This window comes from Pan troglodytes, chromosome 11 (assembly GCF_028858775.2).
Source record: "Pan troglodytes isolate AG18354 chromosome 11, NHGRI_mPanTro3-v2.0_pri, whole genome shotgun sequence".
Taxonomy (NCBI): domain Eukaryota; kingdom Metazoa; phylum Chordata; class Mammalia; order Primates; family Hominidae; genus Pan; species Pan troglodytes.
In genome coordinates this window covers 56,028,771-56,051,056 of record NC_072409.2, presented here as the reverse complement: position 1 = coordinate 56,051,056, position 22,286 = coordinate 56,028,771, and the positions used below count along the sequence as shown (strand labels likewise).

The 22,286-nt window shown below is 43.1% G+C and overlaps 1 protein-coding gene and 1 long non-coding RNA gene across 3 annotated transcripts; one reads left to right on the top strand and one right to left on the bottom strand.

The window, feature by feature from the left end:
- The first annotated feature begins 15,327 nt into the window (after nt 1-15,327).
- Nucleotides 15,328-21,590, top strand: LOC749578 (spermatogenesis-associated protein 31A7). Of its 2 annotated transcripts, XM_009440280.4 has the most exons (4): nt 15,328-15,620; nt 16,730-16,817; nt 17,386-17,446; nt 17,702-21,590. In XM_009440280.4, the coding sequence occupies exons 1-4, from the start codon at nt 15,390-15,392 to the stop codon at nt 21,435-21,437; spliced, it is 4,116 nt and encodes a 1,371-aa protein (XP_009438555.3). In that variant the 5' UTR covers nt 15,328-15,389; the 3' UTR covers nt 21,438-21,590. The 2 variants fall into 2 exon arrangements, with proteins under 2 accessions (XP_009438555.3, XP_054514166.1); XM_054658191.2 differs by lacking the exons at nt 15,328-15,620; nt 16,730-16,817 and adding an exon at nt 16,952-17,015.
- On the bottom strand, nt 15,652-16,553 carry LOC134807659 (uncharacterized). The gene is made up of 2 exons (XR_010148673.1): nt 16,468-16,553; nt 15,652-15,830 (listed from the first exon to the last, which is right to left on the bottom strand). It is a non-coding gene; the product is annotated as an uncharacterized LOC134807659 (long non-coding RNA).
- Nucleotides 21,591-22,286: the final 696 nt, after the last annotated feature.

Here is a 22,286-nt window from a genome sequence, read left to right as displayed (position 1 = left end):
GTCTAACTTCAATTAGATGAGTTGATTACTTTTCATACACCATTGACTAAAGGAAACCTAATTTTACATGTAATTCAAGGGGATCTGTAAGTAAGAACATTTTAAAATTAAACCAACACATGTGCATTGAAAATCATTCAAACAGTTTGATGGACAAAAAACCAGTGAAAACCAGAAACTTTTTTTTTTCTTTCCACAGACCTTGGTCCTGTTTTTCAGAGTTAGGCAAGGTTTATCATTTTCTTTTTTTACTATATGCTATTCTCTTGAACTGTAAATAATATTATACAATCGCCTAATTTTGTTTTAACAATTTTAAGTAATATCCCTTGACTTTTTATGAACGGTAGAGAATATAGCTCATTTACCCTACTTTCTTCTTCTAAAACTATATTTCCAATTTAGTCTTTAATATATAATTTTATGGGATTTTTTAAAAATTTGCTTTCTCTAAATAATATCCTTACAGTGCTTAATTCTTTGCTTAAATAATATACTGTTTAAATAATATATGGTCCATCCAATTTGAGCACCACTGATTGGCTCAGTAGGATGTGGAGATTAGTGTACAACTTCCCTCCCCTCCAACAGTCCCTGTCATAGCTTTCGACTTGTATCAAATATGGTTCTATTCTTATATTTTCACATTTTATGTAAATTACATCCTATTTTGTAATTATACTAAAGTCTGTGCTTTGTTCGTAGGTTAATTTTGATCATGGAATCTCAAGTGAATTGACAGCATCATTATTATGTTTTCTTTTTTTTTCAAACCACAGTCGCAGGTGGCGTGATTTGATTTGTGTGAAGGCAATGAAATGATACACAGATACACCGAAGCCTCCCAAAAGAATCCTGGTTCCAAGACTTAAGAAGATGGATTAATGTTTTTCCATTAATTGTTGGAATTTATGCCATTTTTTACTATGTGCCATCGATTTTAAAGCACTTCTGAAAAGACATAACAATCTAAATGAGATGGCATTTTAAATTCATAAAAATATAGTATTTTCCTCAACTTTTATACATTTATGATGCATTATTTCTTATTTCCCGGGAATTTTACTACCTTTGTTTTGAATGATTAAAAAGGAAACACAGCACTTTTTTCAGCACATCACCAAGATAGCCTAGTTAATATTCTTCTCTTTCTGAAGTCGTTGAATTGGGACAGACAGCTTACCAGGCCTGCTGCCACTTGTCAGCATCGCATCCCTACATTCAACCACACTTGCATCTAACGACCGTCTCTTTCATTAAATTTCTTTTGCACCTTTTCTTCCTGAATGAGTGCATGATAGTTAATTTTCCTGTGCACTTGCATGTCTCAAGAAGGTTTTAATTCTTTTTGTATTGCATTAATATTTAAGTTAAGTTTATAATTGCAAAATGATTTACACTCAGAACATTGAAGCCTCCTTTGTTTTGTAACATCCTGTCAAAATGACTAGAAGACAGATCATCCTTTAGGGAAAAATTGGTTTTGATTGGCATCAGCCTTTCCAACAGCAATGCTGGAGACAAGAATAAAATGAAGTAATATTTTTCAAGGATTAAAAGGAAACCAGTTTTAATCCTTGAATTATTTGCAGCCACAATCTTTTAAATATGAAAGCACAGAAAAAGACATTATAAAATAAGGCCTCAAAAGTTTTATTTCAAATAAATCCCTTTGAAAATGCCTAGAGGACATACTCCACTAAGAAGAGAAACACACCGTGGTGTTAGAACTGAGGGTTCCAGAACCAATGGTAGTGGTGTTTATCATACCCTAAAAAATACATGAAAACATAACATATTGAAAACAACCCCGAGTAAACTTCAGAAAGCACCCCCTTAGACAAAGGGCTGTTGTAACAGAGAAAGCAAAACCAGAGGTGGCAAGAGGAGGCTAGAGCACTTATCTGGTTTGCTGAGATGATATTAATTTTGACACATATCAGAAATTGAGAAAATTAACATAAATAATGATATAACCACCATTACAATGTTAAAAATTTCCAGATTTCAAACAAATAGAAAAAGATTTGATCTATAGAGTGAAAGGTACAAATAGGAAAAAATAAATAATAAAGAAAGTATGAAAAATCATCAAATGAGATGACAGAAATAAGTCATAATGGAACAATAATTACATAAATCAAAGGTTAAGATTGTCAGGTAAAATTTTTAAGTGTCAAAAAAACACTCAATAAAACCTATCAAAAATAAATTAGTGTAAAAAATATAGCAAGAAAATATGAATAAAAAGAGCTAGGTCCAATTTTTGATAAAAATTTCAATTCAAGTTAATAATATCCTAAAGAAGGAAAAAATCTGTAGACCAATAGAGAGAAAGGAAAGGCGCATTCAGACAAAGAAAATGTGTACAGAACACACTAGGGATATCAGAAGAGGCTGCTCATGGCCAGGCATGGTGGCTCATACCGTAATCCCAGCACTATGGGAGGCCAAGGTGGGTGGATCACCTGAGCTCAGGAGTTCAGGACCAGCCTGGGCAGCAAGGGAAACCCCATCTCTACCAAAAATACAAAAAAATTCGCTAGCCATAGTGGCACATGCCTGTGGTTCCCGTTACATGGGAGGCTGAGGTGAGAGGATTGCCTGAGCCTGGGAGGTGGAGGTTGCAGAGAGCCCAGATTTTGCCACTGCACTCCAGCCTGGGCAAGAATGTGAGACCCAGTCTCAAAACAAAACAAAACAAAACAAAACAAAAAAGAAGCTGCTCAAGACCAGACTCAGCTCCTAGACCTTGAACTCCAGTCCCACCTCACACCCTAAGGTTCCTAAAGAGTTAGTAACTTAGTTCACCCTACTGCACTCCTGGCTTCTGGATGTAGCACAAGTTTCTAAACTTATGCAAACAGTAAGGACTATCTATTTTGACAAAATAAGAAATGGAATCAAGGCAACATGTAAAAGATATTTTTACCAGTTTTATTGATTAACAAAGAAAAATTGTATATAGTTAAGGTATGCAGTGTGATATTTTGATATACATATACATTGTGAAGTGATGATTACCACAATCAAGCTAACATATTCATCACCTCACTTGGTTACCTTTTTATTTGTGTTTGTGTGGTGGAGAACACTTGAGATCTACTCTTTCAGCAAATTTCAAGTATACATTATTATTGACTTTAGTCACTATGCTGTACATTAGATCTCCAGAATTTATTCATCTTATAACTGAAAGTTTGTACCTTCTGACAAACATTTTTTCTTTTCCCCCAACTCCCAGGCCCTAGTAAGCACTATTTTACTCTGTTACCATGAGTTTGACATTTTCTTAGTATGCATATAAGTGAAATCATGCAGGATTTTTTTGCATCTGTTCCTGGCTTATTTTACTTACCATAATAAACTCCAGGTTTATCCATCTTGTTACAAATGGCAGTATTTCCTCATTTTTAAAGGCTAAATGATATTCCATTACGTGTGTGTGTGTGTGTGTGTGTGTGTGTGTAATACATTTAAAACATCCATCTGTCAATGGACGCAGGTAGTTTCCATATCTTGGCTGTGTACATAACACTGCAATGAACATGTAAGTATACATATCTCTTTGAGATAGTGATTTTCTTTACTTTGGATATATACCTAGATGGGGATTGCTGGATTATATGGGAGTTCCATTTTTAATTTTCTGAGGAAACTCCATACTGTTGTCTCTAATGGCTGTACCAATTTACATTCCCATCAACTATCAACTAAGCACAAGGGTTTCTTTTTCTCAATATCCTCAGCAACATTTGTTACCTTTTTACTGTTACAATAGCCATCCTAATAGATGTGAAGTGATATCTCATTGTGCATTTTCCTGATGATTAGTGATGGCAAACATCTTTTTCTTAGTATATACCTATTGTCAGTTGTATGTCTTTTAGAAATGTATCTCTTCAGGTCTGATTCGCTTTGGCTGTGTCCCCACCCAAATCTCATGTTGAATTGTAGCTCCCATAATTCCCACGTGTTATGGGAGGGACCCAGTAGGAGATAGTTGAATCATGGAAGCAGTTTCCCCATACAGTTTTTGTGGTAGTAAATAAGCCTCACAAGATCTGATTGTTTTATAAGGGATTTCCTTTTTCACTTGGCTTTCATTCTGTCTTGCCTGCTGCTGTGTAATATGTGCGTTTAGCCTCCCACCATAAGTAAGGCCTCCCCAGCCTCATGGAACTGTGAGTCCATTAAACCTCTTTTTCTTTATAAATCACACAGTCTTTGGTATGCCTTTATCAGCAGCATGAAAACAGATGAATACAGTAAATTGGTACTGGTAGAGTGGGGTGCTGTTGTAAAGATATCCAAAAATGTGGAACCAACTTTGGAACTGGGTAACAGGCAGAGGTTGGAACAGTTTGGAGGGCTCAGAAAAAGACAGAAAAATGTGAAAAAGTTTGGAACTCCCTAGAGATTTGTTGACTAGCTTTGACCAAAATGCTAATAATGATATGGACAATGCAATTCAGGCTGAGGTTGTCTCAGATAGAGATGAGGAACTTGTTGGGAACTGGAGTCAAGGAAAATCTTGCTATGTTTTAGCAAAGAGACTGGTGGCATTTTGCCCCTGCCCTAGAGATCTGCAGAACTTTGAACGTGAGGGAGATGATTTAGGGTAGCTGGCAGAATAAATTTCTAAGCAGCAAAGCACTCAAGAGGTGACTTGGGTGCTGTTAAAAGCATTCAGCTTTAAAAGGAAACAGCATAAAACTTTGGAAAATTTGCAGCCAAACGATGTGATAGAAAAGAAAAACCAATTTTCTGAGGAGAAATTCAAGCCAGCTGCAGAAATTTGCATAAGCAACAAGGACCCAAATGTTCATCACCAAGACAATGGGGAAAATATCTCCAGGACATGTCAGAGACCTTTGTGGCAGTCCCTCCCATTACAGGCCAAGAGGCCTAAAAGGAAAAAATGGTTTCCTGGGCTGGATTCAGGGGCCCCCTGCTGTTTGCCACCTAGTGACTTGATGCCCTGCATCCCAGCTACTCTAGCCATGGCTAAAAGGGTCCAAGGTACAGCTTGGACTGTGGATTCAGGGGGTGCAAGCCCCAAACCTTGGCAGTTTCACATGGTGTTGAGCCTATGGGTGCACAGAAGTCAAGAATTGAGGTTTGGGAACCTCTGCCTAGATTTCAGAGGATGTATGGAAACACCTAGATGTCCAGGCAGAATTTTGCTGCAGGGGTGGTGCCCTAATGGAAAACCTTTGCTAGGACAGTGCAGAAGGGAAATATGGGGTTGAAGCCCCCACACAGAGTCCCCACTGGGGTACTGCCAATGGAGCTATGAGAAGAAGACCACTGTCCTCCGGACCCCAGAATGGTACAGCCACCAAAAGCTTGATCATGCACACAGGAAGGCTACAGACAATGCCAGTCCATGAAAGCAAACAAGAGGGGGGCTATGTCCTGCAAAGCCACAGGGGTGGAGCTTCCCAAGGCCATGGGAGCCCACCTCTTGCGTAAGTGTCACCTGGATGTGAGACATGGAGTCAAAGGAGTTCATTTTGGAGCTTTAAGATTTGACAGGCCTGCTGGATTTTGGACTTGGGGCCTGTAGCCCCTTTGTTTTGGCCAAATTCACCCATTTGGAACAGGTATATTTACTTGCTCCCTGTACCTCCATTGTATCTGGAAAGTAACTAACTTGCTTTTAACTTTATGAGTTCATAGCTGGAAGGGACTTGCCTTGTCTCAGATAAGACTTTGGACTATGGACTTTTGAGTTAATACTGAAATGAGTTAAGATGTTGAGGGACTGTTGGGAAGGCATAATTTGTTTTCAAATGTGAAGACATGAAATTTGGGAGGATCTGGGGCAGAATGATATGATTCGGCTGTGTCCCTACCCAAATCTCCTCTTGAATTTTAGTTCCCATAATTCCCACATGTTGTGGGAGGGACCTGGTGGAAGACAATTGAATCATGCGGGCAGTTTCTCCCATATTGTTCTCGTGGTAGTAAATAAGTCTCATGAGATCTGATTGCTTTATAAGGGGTTTCCATTTTTGCTTGGCTTTCATCCTGTCTTGCTGGCTGTCATGTAAGACATGCCTTTCACCTTCCACTGTGATTGTGAGGCCTCTCCAGCTACGTGGAACTGTGAATCCATTAAACCTCTTTTTTTTGGAGATGGAGTCTGGCTCTGTCACCCAGGCTGGAGTGCAGTGGTGTGATCTAGGCTCACTGCAAGCTCCACCTCCAAGGTTCACGCCATTCTCCTGCCTCAGCCTCCTGAGTAGCTGGGACTACAGGCACCCACCACCACACCTGGCTAATTTTTTGTATTTTCAATAGAGACAGGATTTCACCATGTTAGCCAGGATGATCTCAATCTCCTGACCTCATGATCCGCCTGCCTCGGCCTCCCAAAGTGCTGGGATTACAGGCGTGAGCCACCGTGTCTGGCCAAACCTTTTTCTTCATAAATTACCCAGTCTCAGGTATGTCTTTATCAGCATCATGAAAACAGACTAATACAAGATCCTTTGGAATTGTCTGAGTTCCTTACTTATTTGGATATTAACTTCTTATCAGATGTATAGTGTGTAAATATTTTCTCCCATTCTTTAGATTATCTTTTCATTGTATTGGTTGTCTCTTTTGCTGTGCTGAAGCTTTTAGTTTGATTTACTCCCATTTGTCTATTTTTGCTTTTGTTGTCTATACTTTTGGTATCAAATCTTAAAATTTATTACCAATACCAGTATCAAGGAGCTTTTCTCCGATATTTATGTCTAAGAGTCTTACAATATTGGTCCTATGTTGAGGTCTTTCATCCATTTTGAGACAATTTTTGTACGTAGGGTGAGATAAGGGTTCAGTTTCATTCTTCTGCATGCGGATATCCAGTTTTCCCAACACCATTTAATAAAGAGACTAAACTTTTATCATTGTGTAGTCTTGGCACGAACGCTAGAGATCAATTGATTGTAAAGTCATGGATTTATTTCTTTCTGTGCTCTCTATTCTGTTCCCTTGGCCTACATGTCTGTTTTTATGCCAGTAGCATACTATTTTGATTACTATAGCTTTATAATTTAGTTTGGAATAAGGTAATGTGATGCTTCCACTTTTGTTTTTTCTGCTGAAGGATGTTTTGACTGTTTGGGGTCTTTTGTGGTTGCATACAAATTTTAGAACTGCTTTTTTCCATTTCTTTGAAAAATGCCATTGAAATTTTGATGGGGTTGCATTATATCTATAGATCACGCTGAGTAATAAGGATACGTATCTTCTTCAAATTCTTTCATCAGTGTTTTATAGTTTTTGGTATATATAAATTTTACTGTCTTATTTAAATTTCTTCCTAAGTAGTTAATTTTTTGATGCTATTGTAAATGAGATTGTGTTCTTTCAGACGGACTCTCACTCTGTCGCCCAGGCTGGAGTGCAGTGGTGTGATCTTGGCTCACTGCAAGCTCTGCCTCCCGGGTTCACGCCAATCTCCTGCCTCAGCCTCCCAAGTACAGGTGCCCGCCACCACGCCTGGCTAATGTTTTGTATTTTTAGTAGAGACAGGGTTTCTCCGTGTTAGCCAAGATGGTCTCGATCTCTTGACCTTGTGATCTGCCCACCTCAGACTCCCAAAGTGCTGGGATTACAGGCATGAGCCACTGTGCCCGGCCCGAGATTGTTTTGTTAATTTCTTTCTGGGATACTCAACTGTTAGTATATAAAAACATAACAGGTTTTTTTTAATACTAATTATATGTTCTGCAAATTTGTTTGTTTCTTAATTTTAACAGTTTTTAATTGGAGCCTTTAGAATTTTCTCTATATGAGATCATGTCATCTTCAAATAGAGACACTTTCACTTCTTTTCCAATTTGGATGCCTTTTATTTCTTTTTCTTACCTAATTGCTCTGGCTAGGACTTACAGACTTTTTCAGAAACCCCCCAAAATAATCTAAGGGAGTCCATGGTCACTAGACCTGCTTTATAAGAAATCCTAAAGGGAGTTCTTCAAACTGAAATGCAATAAGACTAATTAGCATCACGAAAACATATGTAGTTATAAAAAGTCACCAGTAAAAGTAACTATACAGTCAAATTCAAAATATTCCTAAGACTGTAATGATGGAGTATAATCACTTTAACTTTTAAAAGGTTAAAAGACAAAAAATATTACAAATAAATATAACTACAAAATAAACAAAGAAATAAACGCTGACATCAAAAAAACATAAAAAGTGGAGGGGAGTAAAGTGTAGGGTTTTGTATATGCTTGAAGTTAAGTTGTTATCAACTTAAAATAGACCATTATAACTATAATAATACATTTCTTAATGTGGATATGTTCTGAATAATGCCTCATTATGCAATTTTGTCATGGTGTGAATATCACAGAGTATACTTACACAAAATTAGATAATACCACCTACTACACACCCAGGCTATATGGTATATCCTATTGCTTCCAGGCTACAAATCTGTACAGCATTGTACTATACTGAATGCTATAGGCAACTGTAATACAATGATAAGCATTTGTGTATCCAAATGTATCTAAACATATAAAAGATACAATAAAAATGTTATAACCTTACGGGGCCACCGTTGTATATGTGGCCCATCATTGACCAAAACATCCTTATGTGGCACATGAGAGCATACGATGTTTTATGTAAGCCTCAGGATAATCACAAAGACAAAACATGTAATAGCTACACAAATGAGAATTTTACCACATGTTTAAAAAAGAATTAATACAAAGACACAGAAAAGAATCAAAGTATACCACTACAGAAAATAATCAAAATAATCAAATCATGCACAGCAAGAGAGAAATATAAGAACAAAGAAACTGCAAAATGCCTATCAATAGTTACTTTAAATATCAGTGGACCAAATTAGAAAAGACACAGAGTGGCTGAATGGACAGTAAAACAATAACCAAATATATGCCACCTATAAGAGATTCACTTCACCTTTAGAGACACACATAGACTGAAAGGAAAGACAGGGAACAAAAAAAAAGAAAAGAGTAGCTATTCTTACAACAAACAAAATAGACTTTAAGTCAAAAACTGTAACAAGAGGGAAAGAAAGTCATTATAGAATGATACAAAGGTCAATTCATCAAGAGGATATAATTACTACAAATATATATTCTCCAAACATTGAAGCACCTAATTATATAAAGCAAATATTAACAAATCTGAAGAGAGAAGTAGACAACAATAATACAATAACAGTAGGGGACTTCCATATCCCACTTTCAACAATGGATTGATCACTCAGACAGATAATAAGGAAGCAGATGACTTGAACTACACTATAGATCAAATGGACCAGACATATACAGGACATTACTTTCCAAAACAGCAAAATACACATTCTTCTTGAGCATACACAGTACATTCTCCTACACAGGTCATATATTGAGCCAGAAAACAAGTCTTAGCAAATTTAAGAAGATTGAAATCTTATCAAGTATTCTTTTTGACCACAGTAGCATGAAACTGAAAATTAAAAACAGGAGAAAACTTAGAAAAGTGACAAATATGTGGAAATCAACCAACACACTCCTGAACAACCAATAGATCAAAGAAAACATCAAAAAAGAAATAAAATATCTTGAGACAAACTAAAATGAAAGCACAACATACTAAAACTTATGAGATGAAGCAAAAGCAATTCTAACAGGGAAGTTTATACAGGTTAAGTGCTAAATGAAGAAAAAAGATCTCAAATAAACAATAAACCTCAAAGAAATAGAAAAGAAAAAAAATGAAGCTCAAAATTAGAAGAAGGAAGGAAATAACAAAGATGATAGCAGAAATAAATGAAATACACTAGAAAAACAATAGAAAAGATCAATGAAATGAAAAGCTGATTTTTTTAAAACATAATGGCTGGGTGCAGTGGCTCATGCCTGTAATCCCAGCACTTTGGGAGGCGGGCAGATCACGAGATCAGAGATCAAGACCATCCTGGCTAACACGGTGAAACCCCGCCTCTACTAAATATACAAAAAATTAGCAGAGCGGGGCGGCGTGCACCTGTAGTCCCAGCTACTTGGGAGGCCGAGGCGGGGGAATGGCATGAACCCAGGAGGCAGAGCTTGCAGTGAGCAGAGATTGCACCACTGCACTCCAGCCTGGGAGACAGAGCGAGACTGAGTCTCAAAAAAATAAAATAAAATAAAATAAAAATAATAAAAATTGACCAACCTTTCACTAGGCTAAGAAAAAAGAGAGAAGCCTCAAATAAATAAAATTAGAACAAAAAAGCAGATATTAAAATTGATACCATAGAAATACAAAGGATAATAATAGTCTAAACAACTATGTGTCAACAAATTGTTTAACTTAGAATAGAGAAATTTCTAGAAACATACATCCACTAAGATTGAAACATGAAGAAATAGAAAATCAACACAAATAATGAGTAAAAATATTGAATCAGTGGTCAAAAAGCTCCTGAAAAAGGAAAATCCAAGACCAGATAGCTTAGTGGAGAAGTCTAGCAAATGTTTAAAGAAGAATTAATACCATTTCTTCACAAACTCTTCCCAAAGTTGAAGAGGAGGGAACACAAACATTTTTATGAGGCCAGCATTACCCTGATAACAAAGACAGAAAAGGATACTACAAGGATGACAGATATTTTTAAGGTGCAAATGATGTATAGTTGGAATTGAAAATACAGGATTTGTTTGTACAAAGATTTGTGTGTGGATAGGTGGATGTGTACTGGTGTGTGCATGCATACATATACAAGCTTACCTTGTTTTATTGCACTTCACTTTATTATGCTTCTCGGATATTGCATTTTTTACAGGTTGAAGGTTTATGGCAACCCTGCATCAAGCAAGTCTACCAGTGCCACTTTTCTGGTAGCATGTGCTTATTTTGTATCTCTGTGTTACATTTTTGTAATTCTTGCAATATTTCAAATGTTTTGTTATCATTATATCTGTTACGGTAATCTGTGATCAGTGATCACTGATATTACTATTGTCATTGTTTTGGGGCATCACAAACCATGCTCCAAAAGACAATGAGCCTAATTGATACATATGTGTGTTCGAATGGTTCCATCGATCTGCCCTTCCTCCATCTCCCCAACTCCTCAGGTCTCCCTGTTTTCTGAGACACAGTAATATTGAAATTAGGCCAAATAATAACTCTACAAAGGCCTCTATGTGTTCAAGTGAAAGTAAGAGTCACACATCTCTTATTTTAAATCAAAAGTGAGAAATGATTAAGGTGAGTGAGGAAGGCATGTTAAAAGCTGAGACAGGCCAAAAACTAGTCTTCCTGCACCTAACAGTTAGCCAAACTGTGCATGAAAAGAAAAAGTTCTTGAAGGAAATTAAAAGTATTACTCCAATGAACACATGAGTGGTATGAAAGTGAAAGAGACTTATCGCTGATATGGAGAAAGTTTGAGTGGTTTGGATAGAAAATCAAACCAACCACAACATTTCCTTAAGCCAAACCCTAACCGAGAGCAAGGACCTAATTCTTCTTAATTCTCTGAAGGCTGAGAGAGGTTGGGAAGCCACAGAAAAAAAGTTTGAAGCTAGCAGAGATTGGTTCATGAGGTTTAAGGAAAGAAGTCTTCTCCATAAGATAAAAGTGCAAGGAAAAGCAGCAAGTGCTGATGTAGAAGCTGCAGCAAGTCATCCATAAGATCAGCTAAGAGAAGTAACAAAGGTGGCTACACTAAACAAAGGTTTTTACTGCAGATAAAACAGCCTTATATTGGAAGAGGATGTCATCCAGGACTTTTTCACAGCCAGGTAGCAAAATAAATGCCTGACTTCAATGCTTCAAAGAACAGGATGACTCTTTTGTTAGGGGCTTAAGCTGAAGCCAAAGCTCATCTACCATTCTGAAAATTCTAGAGCCCTTAAGAACTATGCTACATCTACTCTGCCTGTGCTCTATAAATGGGAGAAAGCCTGAATGACATCACATCTGTTTACGACATGAATATTTTAAGCTCACACCTGAGAACTACTGCTTTAAAAAAAGATATCTTTCAAAATATTATTGTTCATTGACAATTTACCTGGTCACCCAAGAGCTCTGATGGAGAACTACAAGAAAATTAAAGCTGTTTGCATGCCTGCTAATACAACACCCATTCTGCAGCCCATGGATCAATGAGTAATTTAGACTTTCAAGGCTGATTATCTGAGAAATACATTTCATAAGGCTGCAGCCACCATGTATAGTAGTTCCTTCGATAGATCTGGGCAAAGTAAGTTGAGAACCTTCTAGAAAGGTTTCACCATTCAAGAAGCATTTGCAATTCATGGGAAGAGGTTAAAATTAAGAACATTTGTGATTCATGGGAGGAGGTCAAAATATCAACATTAAAAGAAATTTGGAAGAAGTTGATTCCAATCCTCATGGATGACTTTGAGGGTTCAAGACTTCAGTGCAAGAAGTAACTGCAGATGTGGTGGAAATAGCAAGAGAACTAAGATTAAAAGATGTGAAGAGAACTTAAGATGTGGCTGAATTGCTGAAATCTCATGACAAAATTTTAACAAATGAGAACTTGGATGAGCAAAGAAAGTGGTTTCTTGAGATGGAAACTACTCCAGGTGTAGATGCTGTGAACCTTGTTGAAATGACAACAGAGTATTTAGAAAATTGCATAAACTTAGTGGATAAAGCAGTGGCAGGGTTTGAGAGGATTGTCTCCGATTTGAAGGAAGCTCTACTGTGGGTAAAATGCTATCAAACAGCATTGCATGCTACAGAGGAATCTTGAAAGAAATAGTCAATTGATGTAGCAAACTTCATTGTTTTATTTTAAGAAATTGCCACAGCCACCTCACCTCCAGCAGCTTCCACCATGATGAGTCAGCAGCCACAGCACTGAGGCAAGGCCACTGACCAGCAAAAAGATCATGATGTTGAAGGCTCAGGTGATCGATAGCATTTTTAAACAGTAAAATAATTTTTGACTAAGGTATGTACATTGACTTTTTTAGACATAATGGTATTGCCCACTTAATAGACTACAGTATAGTATAGACCTAACTTTTATATGCAATGAGAAACCAAAAATTCTGTGTGATTTGCCTTATTGCCATATTTGTTTTATTGCAGAACTGGCCACCAGAATCTTCCCTTCCCCTAGAACGCCCTTCACCCAAGCCACCTGCATTTTCCCCTCACCCATCATACCCACCTCCATTATTTGGCCTGCCCTCCACCTCCTCCAAAAGCCTTCATTGCACCCCCACTGCTGGACTGCATTCTGACTCCATCTTAACGTGACTCAATGGCACTTCCATTGGGCACTGCCCTAAAGAGCGCATCTCCACAGTGGCCTGAAACCAAACCCACAGTATCTCTGAGGTATGCCTATGTAGCAGTCCCATAAGTTATCGTGCACTTTAAGCACTACCAAGTCCAGAACTGTAAATGCTATACATTTACAGAAATACCACTTGAAGGTTTAACTACTTATAATTGTTTCATAAGTAGAATTACAAATTTTGAATATTAATTATTTTAATTGGGGGGAGGGGCCAAGATGGTTGAGTAGAAACAGCTCTACTCTGCAGCCCCCACTGAGACAAACATAAACAGCGAGTGAATTCTGCATTTCTAACTGAGGTATCCAGATTCCCTCATTGGTACTGACTAGGCAGTTGGTGTGACCCATGGAGAGCAAGGAAAAGCAGAGTTGGGCGACAGTTCACCCAAGAGCTGCACAGGGCAAAGGGACCTCCCTCCTCCAGCCAAGGGAGGCAGTGAGGGATTGTGCTACCCGCCCGGGGAACTGTGCTTTACCCACAGATTTTTGCAAACCCCAGAACAGGTAATCCCTTTGTGAGTCCACACCACCAGGGCCTTGGGTCCCAAGCACAAAGTTGTGCAGACCCATAGCAGGGGCTCCAGCTGGCAGCCACTTGGGCAGGTACTGAGCTGTAGGAGTTTCTGCATACTCTGGTGGCTCACAGAAATCCAGTGAAGCAGGAGATTCATCAACTCCATGAGAAGGGGGCTGAAGCCAGGGAGCCAAGCAGACCCACTCCCACAGAACCCCACAAGCTAAGACCCACTGGCATGGAATCCCCACTGGCCAGCACAGCACCTGGAGTCTGCCTAAGAAGACCAAGTTCCTGGGGGGAAGGGTGACCGCCATTATTGCGGGTCTAGCCGGTGGTTTTCCCCCGCCAGTGCTAGGGAGACTGGGTGGTTTGCGCTGGGCAGAATTCCCCACAGTGCAGCACAGAGGCTGTGGCAGATATACCATTATTGTATATCCAAAGGAATATAAATCATTCTATTACAAAGATACCTGCATGTGTATGTTTATTGCAGCACTGTTCCCAATAGCAAAGACATGGAATCAACCCAATGCCCACCAATGATAGACTGGATAAATAAAATGTGGTACATATACACCATGGAATACTATGCAGCCATAAAAAGGAATGAGATCAAGTCCTTTGCAGGGACATGGATGAAGCTAGAAGCCATTATCCTCAGCAAACTAACACAGGAACAGAAAACCAAATACCACATGTTCTCACTTACAAGTGGGAGCCGAACAATGAGAACATATGGACACTGGGAGGGGAACAACACACCCTGGCACCTGTCAAGGGAGGGCCGGTGGTAGGGAGAGCATCAGGAAAAATAGCTAATGCGTGCTGGGTTTAATACCTAAGTGATGGGTTGATAGGTGCAGCAAATCACCATGGTACATATTTGCCTATGTAAGAAAACTGCATGTCCTGCACATGTATCCCGAAAGTTAAAATAAAATAAATACATAAGTACATAAATAAAATTTTGAAAGACAAAAAAAATCTTAATTGTATGTGGGTAGTTCCCTTTGATTGAAAGTGAGATCGAAATAATTTTTTAAAACTTACTATTCAAAATTTGCAAAACTAAATAAGAGTAAAAGAAATTTACATTTTGTCCCTGGATTGATACAAGACAAAAACATAGTGTGGGAAAGCTGGAGTTGAGGATGAACGAGATTCTGAGAATGAAAATCCCTGGTACATAGCCAAAATTTCAGAACTTCAGATTTTCAAGGGCTATAAAATAGGTAACCTCAAGCCACCATCTCCAACAGATAAAAGGAACCACGTAATATCTATATTCCAGGGAGAAAGAATAGAAAATTGGCTATCACTGACAAAACTTAGTGGGAAGGAGGGATCTAGAAGGTGGGATGGTGGAGGGATCCCCAGCTTGGGGGGTGGGGAGGGGCTGTGCTTCAGTCTCCCCCTCCCCTGCCCCTCTCCCTCCCCCTCCCCCTCCTGCTGCGCCTCCCCCTCCCTCTGCGCCTCCCCCTCCCACTGCCCCTCCCCAACAAAGGAGCCCTTTGTGACATCAAGGCCCCACCTCTGTGACGCAGGCCTGGGTCCCAGTCCCTAGTCTCCACGGGGATGCCCAGAGCTCAGTTGCTTGAAAGCAACGCACCTATTCACATGGAGAATCTTCTCTTTCCTTTAAAATTACTTAGTGCCTCATCGCTAAACGCCCCCAGCTCCACACCATGGGTGTTGGATATCTTCCTCACCTTGGTGTTTGCCCTGGGGTTCTTCTTCCTATTACTCCCCTTCTTATCTTACCTCCGTTGTGATGACCCACCATCACCATCGCCTGGGAAGAGAAAGGTAAGGAACCCTCAGTCCCGACCCACAGAGCTTGATTCTCTCCTTTCTTTTTATTATTAGTTCCACTTTTCCAAATCCAGTGGAGAGCCTTCTATGATGGGAAGTCGCAGAAGAGACCAGAACATCATCCTTCCAGGGAGAGGCAGGGCAGCCAGGGGTTGGTAGGGGTAGATAGTGTACTGGGATTTCCATCCCAAGCTCTCAGTCCATCTGTGGGGGAGCACAGGAGGCATCAAGGCAAAATCAAACCAGTGGACTCAGCACCAGTACCAGTCATGAGACTGGGGAGGTCTCTGTCCGAGACCAGGCCCTGAGCCCTGGCTCATCAGCCCCTTTCTGGGGCAGGTGGCTCAGGGCCCAGCATCCCCTGTGTGGGGTGATCTGGGGCCTGTGCTGGGCCCCCGAGGGCCTCCCACCAGGGCCTGGTGTCTCCTCTGGTCTCCTGGGAAGCAGAATCCGACCTGACAGCTCAGCAGTGCCTGCAGGCCTGAACTTGGGTGTTCCTGGAGCAGAGGAACAGGGACTGAAGGCGTCCGTGGTGGACCTCATATTGAAAATCCCTCTGTGTGTGTGTGTGTGTGTGTGTGTGTGTTATTTTTATTTTATTTTATTTTATTTTTTGAGATGGAGTCTCGCTCTGTGGCGCAGGTTGCAGTGAAATGGAGCGATATCGGCTCACTGCAACCTCTGCTTCCCGAGTTCAAGCGATTCTCCTGTCTTAGCATCCTGAATAGCTGGGGATTACAGGCGCCCACCATGCCTGCCTAATTTTTGTATTTTTAGTAGAGACGGGGTTTCACCATGGCCAGGCTGGTCTCAAACTCCTGACCTCAGGTGATCAACCCACCTTGGCCTCCCAAAGTGCTTGGATTATAGGCGTGAGCCACCGCGCCCAGCCCCCTCTTGCTGTTTTTCTAAGAAGAAAAGCAGTTTATCATCCATTTAAACATGAGTGGGAGGAAGCACACAGAGCTCCCTGAGCAAGACAGAGAGAGCCATGCGGTTCCTGAGTGCAGCGTGCTGCGGCTGGGCTGGGGCAGAGAGGGAGAGCCGGTCCTAGCTTCTCGCCCTTTCTTGTCTCCCATTGTCATCTTGTCTTTCCGCGTCAGCTTGTCTCCGTACATCATCGTGTCTCCCAGTGTCCAGTAGGGCGGAGGCGGAGGCCCAGAGGCAGGATGAAAAACCACAGTCTGAGAGGTAAGGCTCTGCCAGAGCACACTAGAGTTAATTTGATCTCATCTGTCCCGGAGGGAACTGACTCTGAAGAAGTCAGTTGAAGAAGCCTGAGGTGGGGGCTCCTAGGAAGGAAATCAGAACCCCGGGTCCTTCTCAGATTCCATGCCGGAATGAAGCCATGGTGGGCCAGGGACTGGGCGTTAACCAGCAGGGGGCAGTGTGTGTGTCCTGGGGAGACCAATGCCTGCCTGGATGTGGAGGGGGGTGAGGGGGCCTCCCGCTCCCTGGGAACAGCTGTTCAACTCTGCTAAGGCTGATTCCTCTTTAAGACCACCTCAGTCCTTTCTCCCCACAGGGCAGTTGTGAGGACTGTGGGGGTGGAGGGTCTGTGTGTGGAAGCCCTTTGTGAATGAAAAAGCCCTGTCCTCCATGCCTTGCTATTAACGTCGGGGTCATGTGGCTTTGGACACAGATGGGTGGGGTCCAGGGTCTAATTCCCCATGGTCCTCCCTAAAGAAACAGCCACTCAGCCTCCTGTGAGATCCCAGGCCCCTCCCTCACTGCCCTAACCCAGTCTCCTGATTTCCAGCTGGTAGAGAGTGCCCAAGAGGCCTGGAGAAGACTTTGGACCTGCTTTCACAACTGCAGAGGTGAGGCACCTCCCCTTCCCTGCATCCTTCCTACCAGGGCTGGGACGTGACCCCAGGGCCACAGGCAGCCTGGAGCTGACCTGGGATGGGGAGACCAGGGGGACAGAGGATGGGAGTAAAACCCTGGGGCGAGGGGTATCAGGAGAATTGGGCAATCAGGGTGTGGGGTGGTGGAGGGGCTGTGGCCCGAGCACCCACTCTGCCCTCCGGCCCCACCGGCTCCTGGCTGCAGCTCGTGCCTCCTGTCTCCTGCAGCCTCCTGGAGCCACACCTTGACAAAGGTGACTTTGGTCAGCTCTCCGGTCCAGACCCCCCAGGTGAGGTGGGCGAAAGAGCACCTGATGGAGCCTCCCAGTCCTCTCATGAGCCTATGGAAGATGCTGCTCCCATTCTCTCCCCGTTAGCTTCCCCGGATCCTCAAGCCAAGCATCCTCAGGATCTGGCCTCCACCCCATCACCAGGCCCAATGACCACCTCAGTCTCCTCCCTAAGTGCCTCCCAGCCACCAGAACCTTCCCTTCCCCTAGAACACCCCTCACCCGAGCCACCTGCACTTTTCCCTCACCCACCACACACCCCTGATCCTCTGGCCTGCTCTCCGCCTCCTCCAAAAGGCTTCACTGCTCCTCCCCTGCGGGACTCCACACTGATAACTCCATCTCACTGTGACTCAGTGGCACTTCCACTGGGCACCGTCCCTCAAAGCTTGTCTCCACATGAGGATTTGGTGGCTTCTGTCCCAGCCATCTCAGGCCTTGGTGGCTCAAACAGTCATGTTTCTGCCTCCTCCTGGTGGCAGGAGACTGCCAGAACCTCGTGCGCCTTTAACTCATCAGTCCAGCAAGATCATCTTTCCCGCCACCCACCAGAGACCTGTCAGATGGAAGCTGGTAGCCCGTTTTTGCTCAGCTCTGATGGCCAGAATGTCGTGGAGATACAAGTCACAGAAACAGCCAAGGTCAACATTTGGGAAGAAAAAGAAAATGTTGAATCATTTACAAATCAAATGACCCCAGAAAAGCACTTAAATTCTTTGCGGAATTTGGTTAAATCATTGGATGCTGAGCAGGACACCACAAACCCAAAACCCTTCTGGAACATGGGAGAGAACTCGAAACAGCTGCCAGGACCTCAGAAGCTCTCAGATCCTAGGCTCTTGCAGCAAAGTTTTTGGAAGAATTATAGCCAGCTTTTCTGGGGCCTCCCCTCTCTGCACAGCGAGTCCCTGGTGGCTAACGCCTGGGTAACTGACAGGTCTTATACTTTACAGTCTCCTCCTTTCTTGTTCAATGAAATGTCCAATGTCTGCCCAATTCAAAGGGAGACTACAATGTCCCCACTGCTTTTCCAGGCCCAGCCCCTGTCCCATCTGGGGCCCGAGTGCCAACCCTTTATTTCATCCACACCCCAATTCCGGCCCACACCTATGGCTCAGGCCGAGGCTCAGGCCCATCTTCAATCCTCTTTCCCAGTCCTATCTCCTGCTTTTCCATCCCTGATTAAGAACACTGGAGTAGCTTGCCCTGCATCGCAGAATAAAGTGCAAGCTCTCTCCCTACCTGAAACTCAGCACCCTGAATGGCCTTTGTTGAGGAAACAACTAGAAGGTAAGTTGGCTTTACCCTCTAGGGTCCAAAAATCTCAGGACGTCTTTAGTGTCTCCACTCCTAACCTTCCCCAGGAAAGTTTGACATCCATTCTGCCTGAGAACTTTCCAGTCAGTCCTGAAATCCGGAGACAACTGGAGCAACACATAAAAAAGTGGATCATCCAACACTGGGGCAACTTGGGAAGGATCCAAGAGTCTCCGGATCTGATGCAGCTTCGGGATGAATCACCAGGGACAAGTCAGGCCAAGGGCAAACCCAGTCCCTGGCAGTCCTCCATGTCCACAGGTGAAAGCAGCAAGGAGGCACAGAAGGTGAAGTTCCAGCTAGAGAGGGACCCGTGCCCACATCTGGGGCAAATTCTGGGTGAGACCCCACAAAATCTATCCAGGGACATGAAAAGCTTCCCACGGAAGGTTCTGGGGGTGACTTCTGAGGAGTCGGAAAGGAACTTGAGGAAGCCCTTGAGGAGTGACTCGGGAAGTGATTTATTAAGATGCACAGAGAGGACTCATAAAGAAAACATCCTGAAAGCCCACATGGGCAGGAACTTGGGCCAGACCAACGAGGGCTTGATCCCCGTGTGTGTGCGTCGATCCTGGCGTGCTGTCAACCAGGCTCTTCCCGTGTCCAACACCCACGTGAAAACCAGCAATCTAGCAGCCCCGAAAAGTGGGAAAGCCTGTGTGAACACAGCCCAGGTGCTTTCCTTCCTCGAGCCGTGTACTCAGCAGGTGTTGGGAGCCCATATTTTGAGGTTTTGGGCCAAACACAGGTGGGGTCTACCCCTCAGGGTCCTCAAGCCCATTCAGTGCTTTAAACTGGAAAAGGTTTCATCCTTGTCCCTTACACAGCTTGCCGGTCCCTCCTCAGCCACCTGTGAATCTGGGGCTGGCTCAGAAGTTGAGGTGGACATGTTCCTTAGAAAGCCACCAATGCCAAGTCTGAGAAAGCAGGTGCTGACCAAAGCATCTGATCACATGCCAGAGAGTCTTCTGGCCTCCTCACCTGCATGTAAGCAGTTCCAGAGGGCCCCGCGAGGAATCCCATCTTGGAATGATCATGGGCCCTTGAAGCCTCCTCCAGCTGGAGAGGAGGGCAGTTGGCCATCTATGCCCCTCACGTACAGCCTCACAGGCAGCACCCAGCAGAGCAGGAGCTTAGGAGCCCAATCTTCAAAGGCTGGAGAGACAAGGGAGGCAGTGCCACAACGCAGAGTCCCCTTGGAAACCTGTATGCTGGCAAACCTCCAAGCCACAAGTGAGGATGTGCATGGTTTCGAGGCTCCAGGGACCAGCAAAAGCTCTCTACACCCTAGAGTGTCTGTCTCCCAAGATCCAAGAAAGCTGTGTCTTATGGAGGAGGTTGTTAGTGAATTTGAGCCTGGAATGGCCACAAAGTCAGAGACCCAGCCTCAAGTTTGTGCCGCTGTTGTGCTCCTTCCAGATGGGCAAGCATCTGTTGTGCCCCACGCTTCAGAGAATTTGGCTTCTCAAGTGCCCCAGGGCCATCTCCAGAGCATGCCTACTGGGAACATGTGGGCTTCCCAGGAGCTACATGACCTCATGGCAGCCAGAAGGAGCAAACTGGTGCACGAGGAGCCCAGAAACCCAAACTGTCAAGGCTCATGCAAGAGCCAAAGGCCAATGTTTCCCCCTATTCACAAGAGTGAGAAGTCTAGGAAGCCCAACTTAGAAAAACATGAAGAAAGGCTTGAAGGATTGAGGACTCCTCAACTTACCCCAGTCAGGAAAACAGAAGACACCCATCAGGATGAAGGCGTCCAGCTACTGCCATCAAAGAAACAGCCTCCTTCAATAAGCCACTTTGGAGAAAACATCAAGCAATTTTTTCAGTGGATTTTTTCAAAGAAAAAAAGCAAGCCAGCACCAGTCACTGATGAGAGCCAAAAAACAGTAAAAAACAGATCATGTGTGTACAGCAGCGGTGCTGAAGCTCAGGGTCTCATGATGGCAGTTGGACAAATGCTGGAGAAGAAAATGTCACTTTGTCATGCGTGCCATGCCTCGAAGGTAAATCAGCACAAACAGAAGTTTCAAGTCCCAGTCTGTGGGTTTCCCTGCAACCACAGGCACCTCTTCTACTCAGAACACAGCAGAATACTGAGCTATGCAGCCAGCAGTCAACAAGCCACTCTCAAGAGCCAGGGTTGTCCCAACAGAGACAGGCAAATCAGAAATCAACAGCCCTTGAAAAGCGTGCGGTGCAACAATGAGCAATGGGGCCTGCGACATCCCCAAATCTTGCACCCCAAGAAAGCTGTATCCCCAGTCAGTCCCCCTCAGCACTGGCCGAAGACATCCGGTGCCTCTAGCCACCATCACCACTGTCCAAGGCACTGTCTTCTTTGGGAAGGTATCTGATTTGGTCAGTCACAAATTCTTTTTTAGCCTTCCCTGGAGAAAAACAAGTCCCCAAGAAAAAATTCACTCTACATAGAGAAAAAATATTTTCTCTCATGTTAGTACATGCGGAACATTTAATATTCCACAATAAACATGGTTTTTTATTCATAAGAGGGTGATGGCTTTTATTTGTGCCATGCTTGGTGTGGGCTTGGTTTCCAGAAGCGACAGGACATGGAGGGATGTTGACAGTGGTGCTGTAAGCCCACCTTCATCCTGAGTTCCTTCACTGAACCTTATGTTTCCGTAATACCGTCTTTACACAAACAACAAAAAATTCTAAAAACAAGATGAGAAAAACCTATGAAGGTCCCACTCTGAAATAAGGTTCAACCCATCTTTCCACTACTTACTCTACCTCAAACTTCATGCAGCTGTAGGGAGAAGGTTTGCAGAGATGTCACGGGACTGAACATCTCCATGCAGCCTCCAGGAAGTGCCACAACCGAGTACCTTCATGTGTCACAAAATAGTGAAAGTTTGGGTGGGAGAGTGCTGGGCCCTGAGTTCAGAAGTGGGAGAAGTCTTGACCCTGGGTATTCTGGTGGAGAATAGATGATGTCTGCCCCTGGGAAGCCCCTTCTCTCCCTGACAAAGGCTGGGATGGAGATGGGCCCTCTTAGCTCAGCCAACATGCGAAGCAGAGAGTCCCCATCCCACTGCCTCTCCCTTTCTCGCACTCTGGAGTGGCGGTGGGGACAGACCTTCCAGCTCTGTGCATGTGTAGGTGGGGGCTAGGGGGTCAGGGGGGCAGCCTTCATGGAGGTTGCTGAGGGCCGTGAACTCCCCTGCCCCAGATGAGTGAAT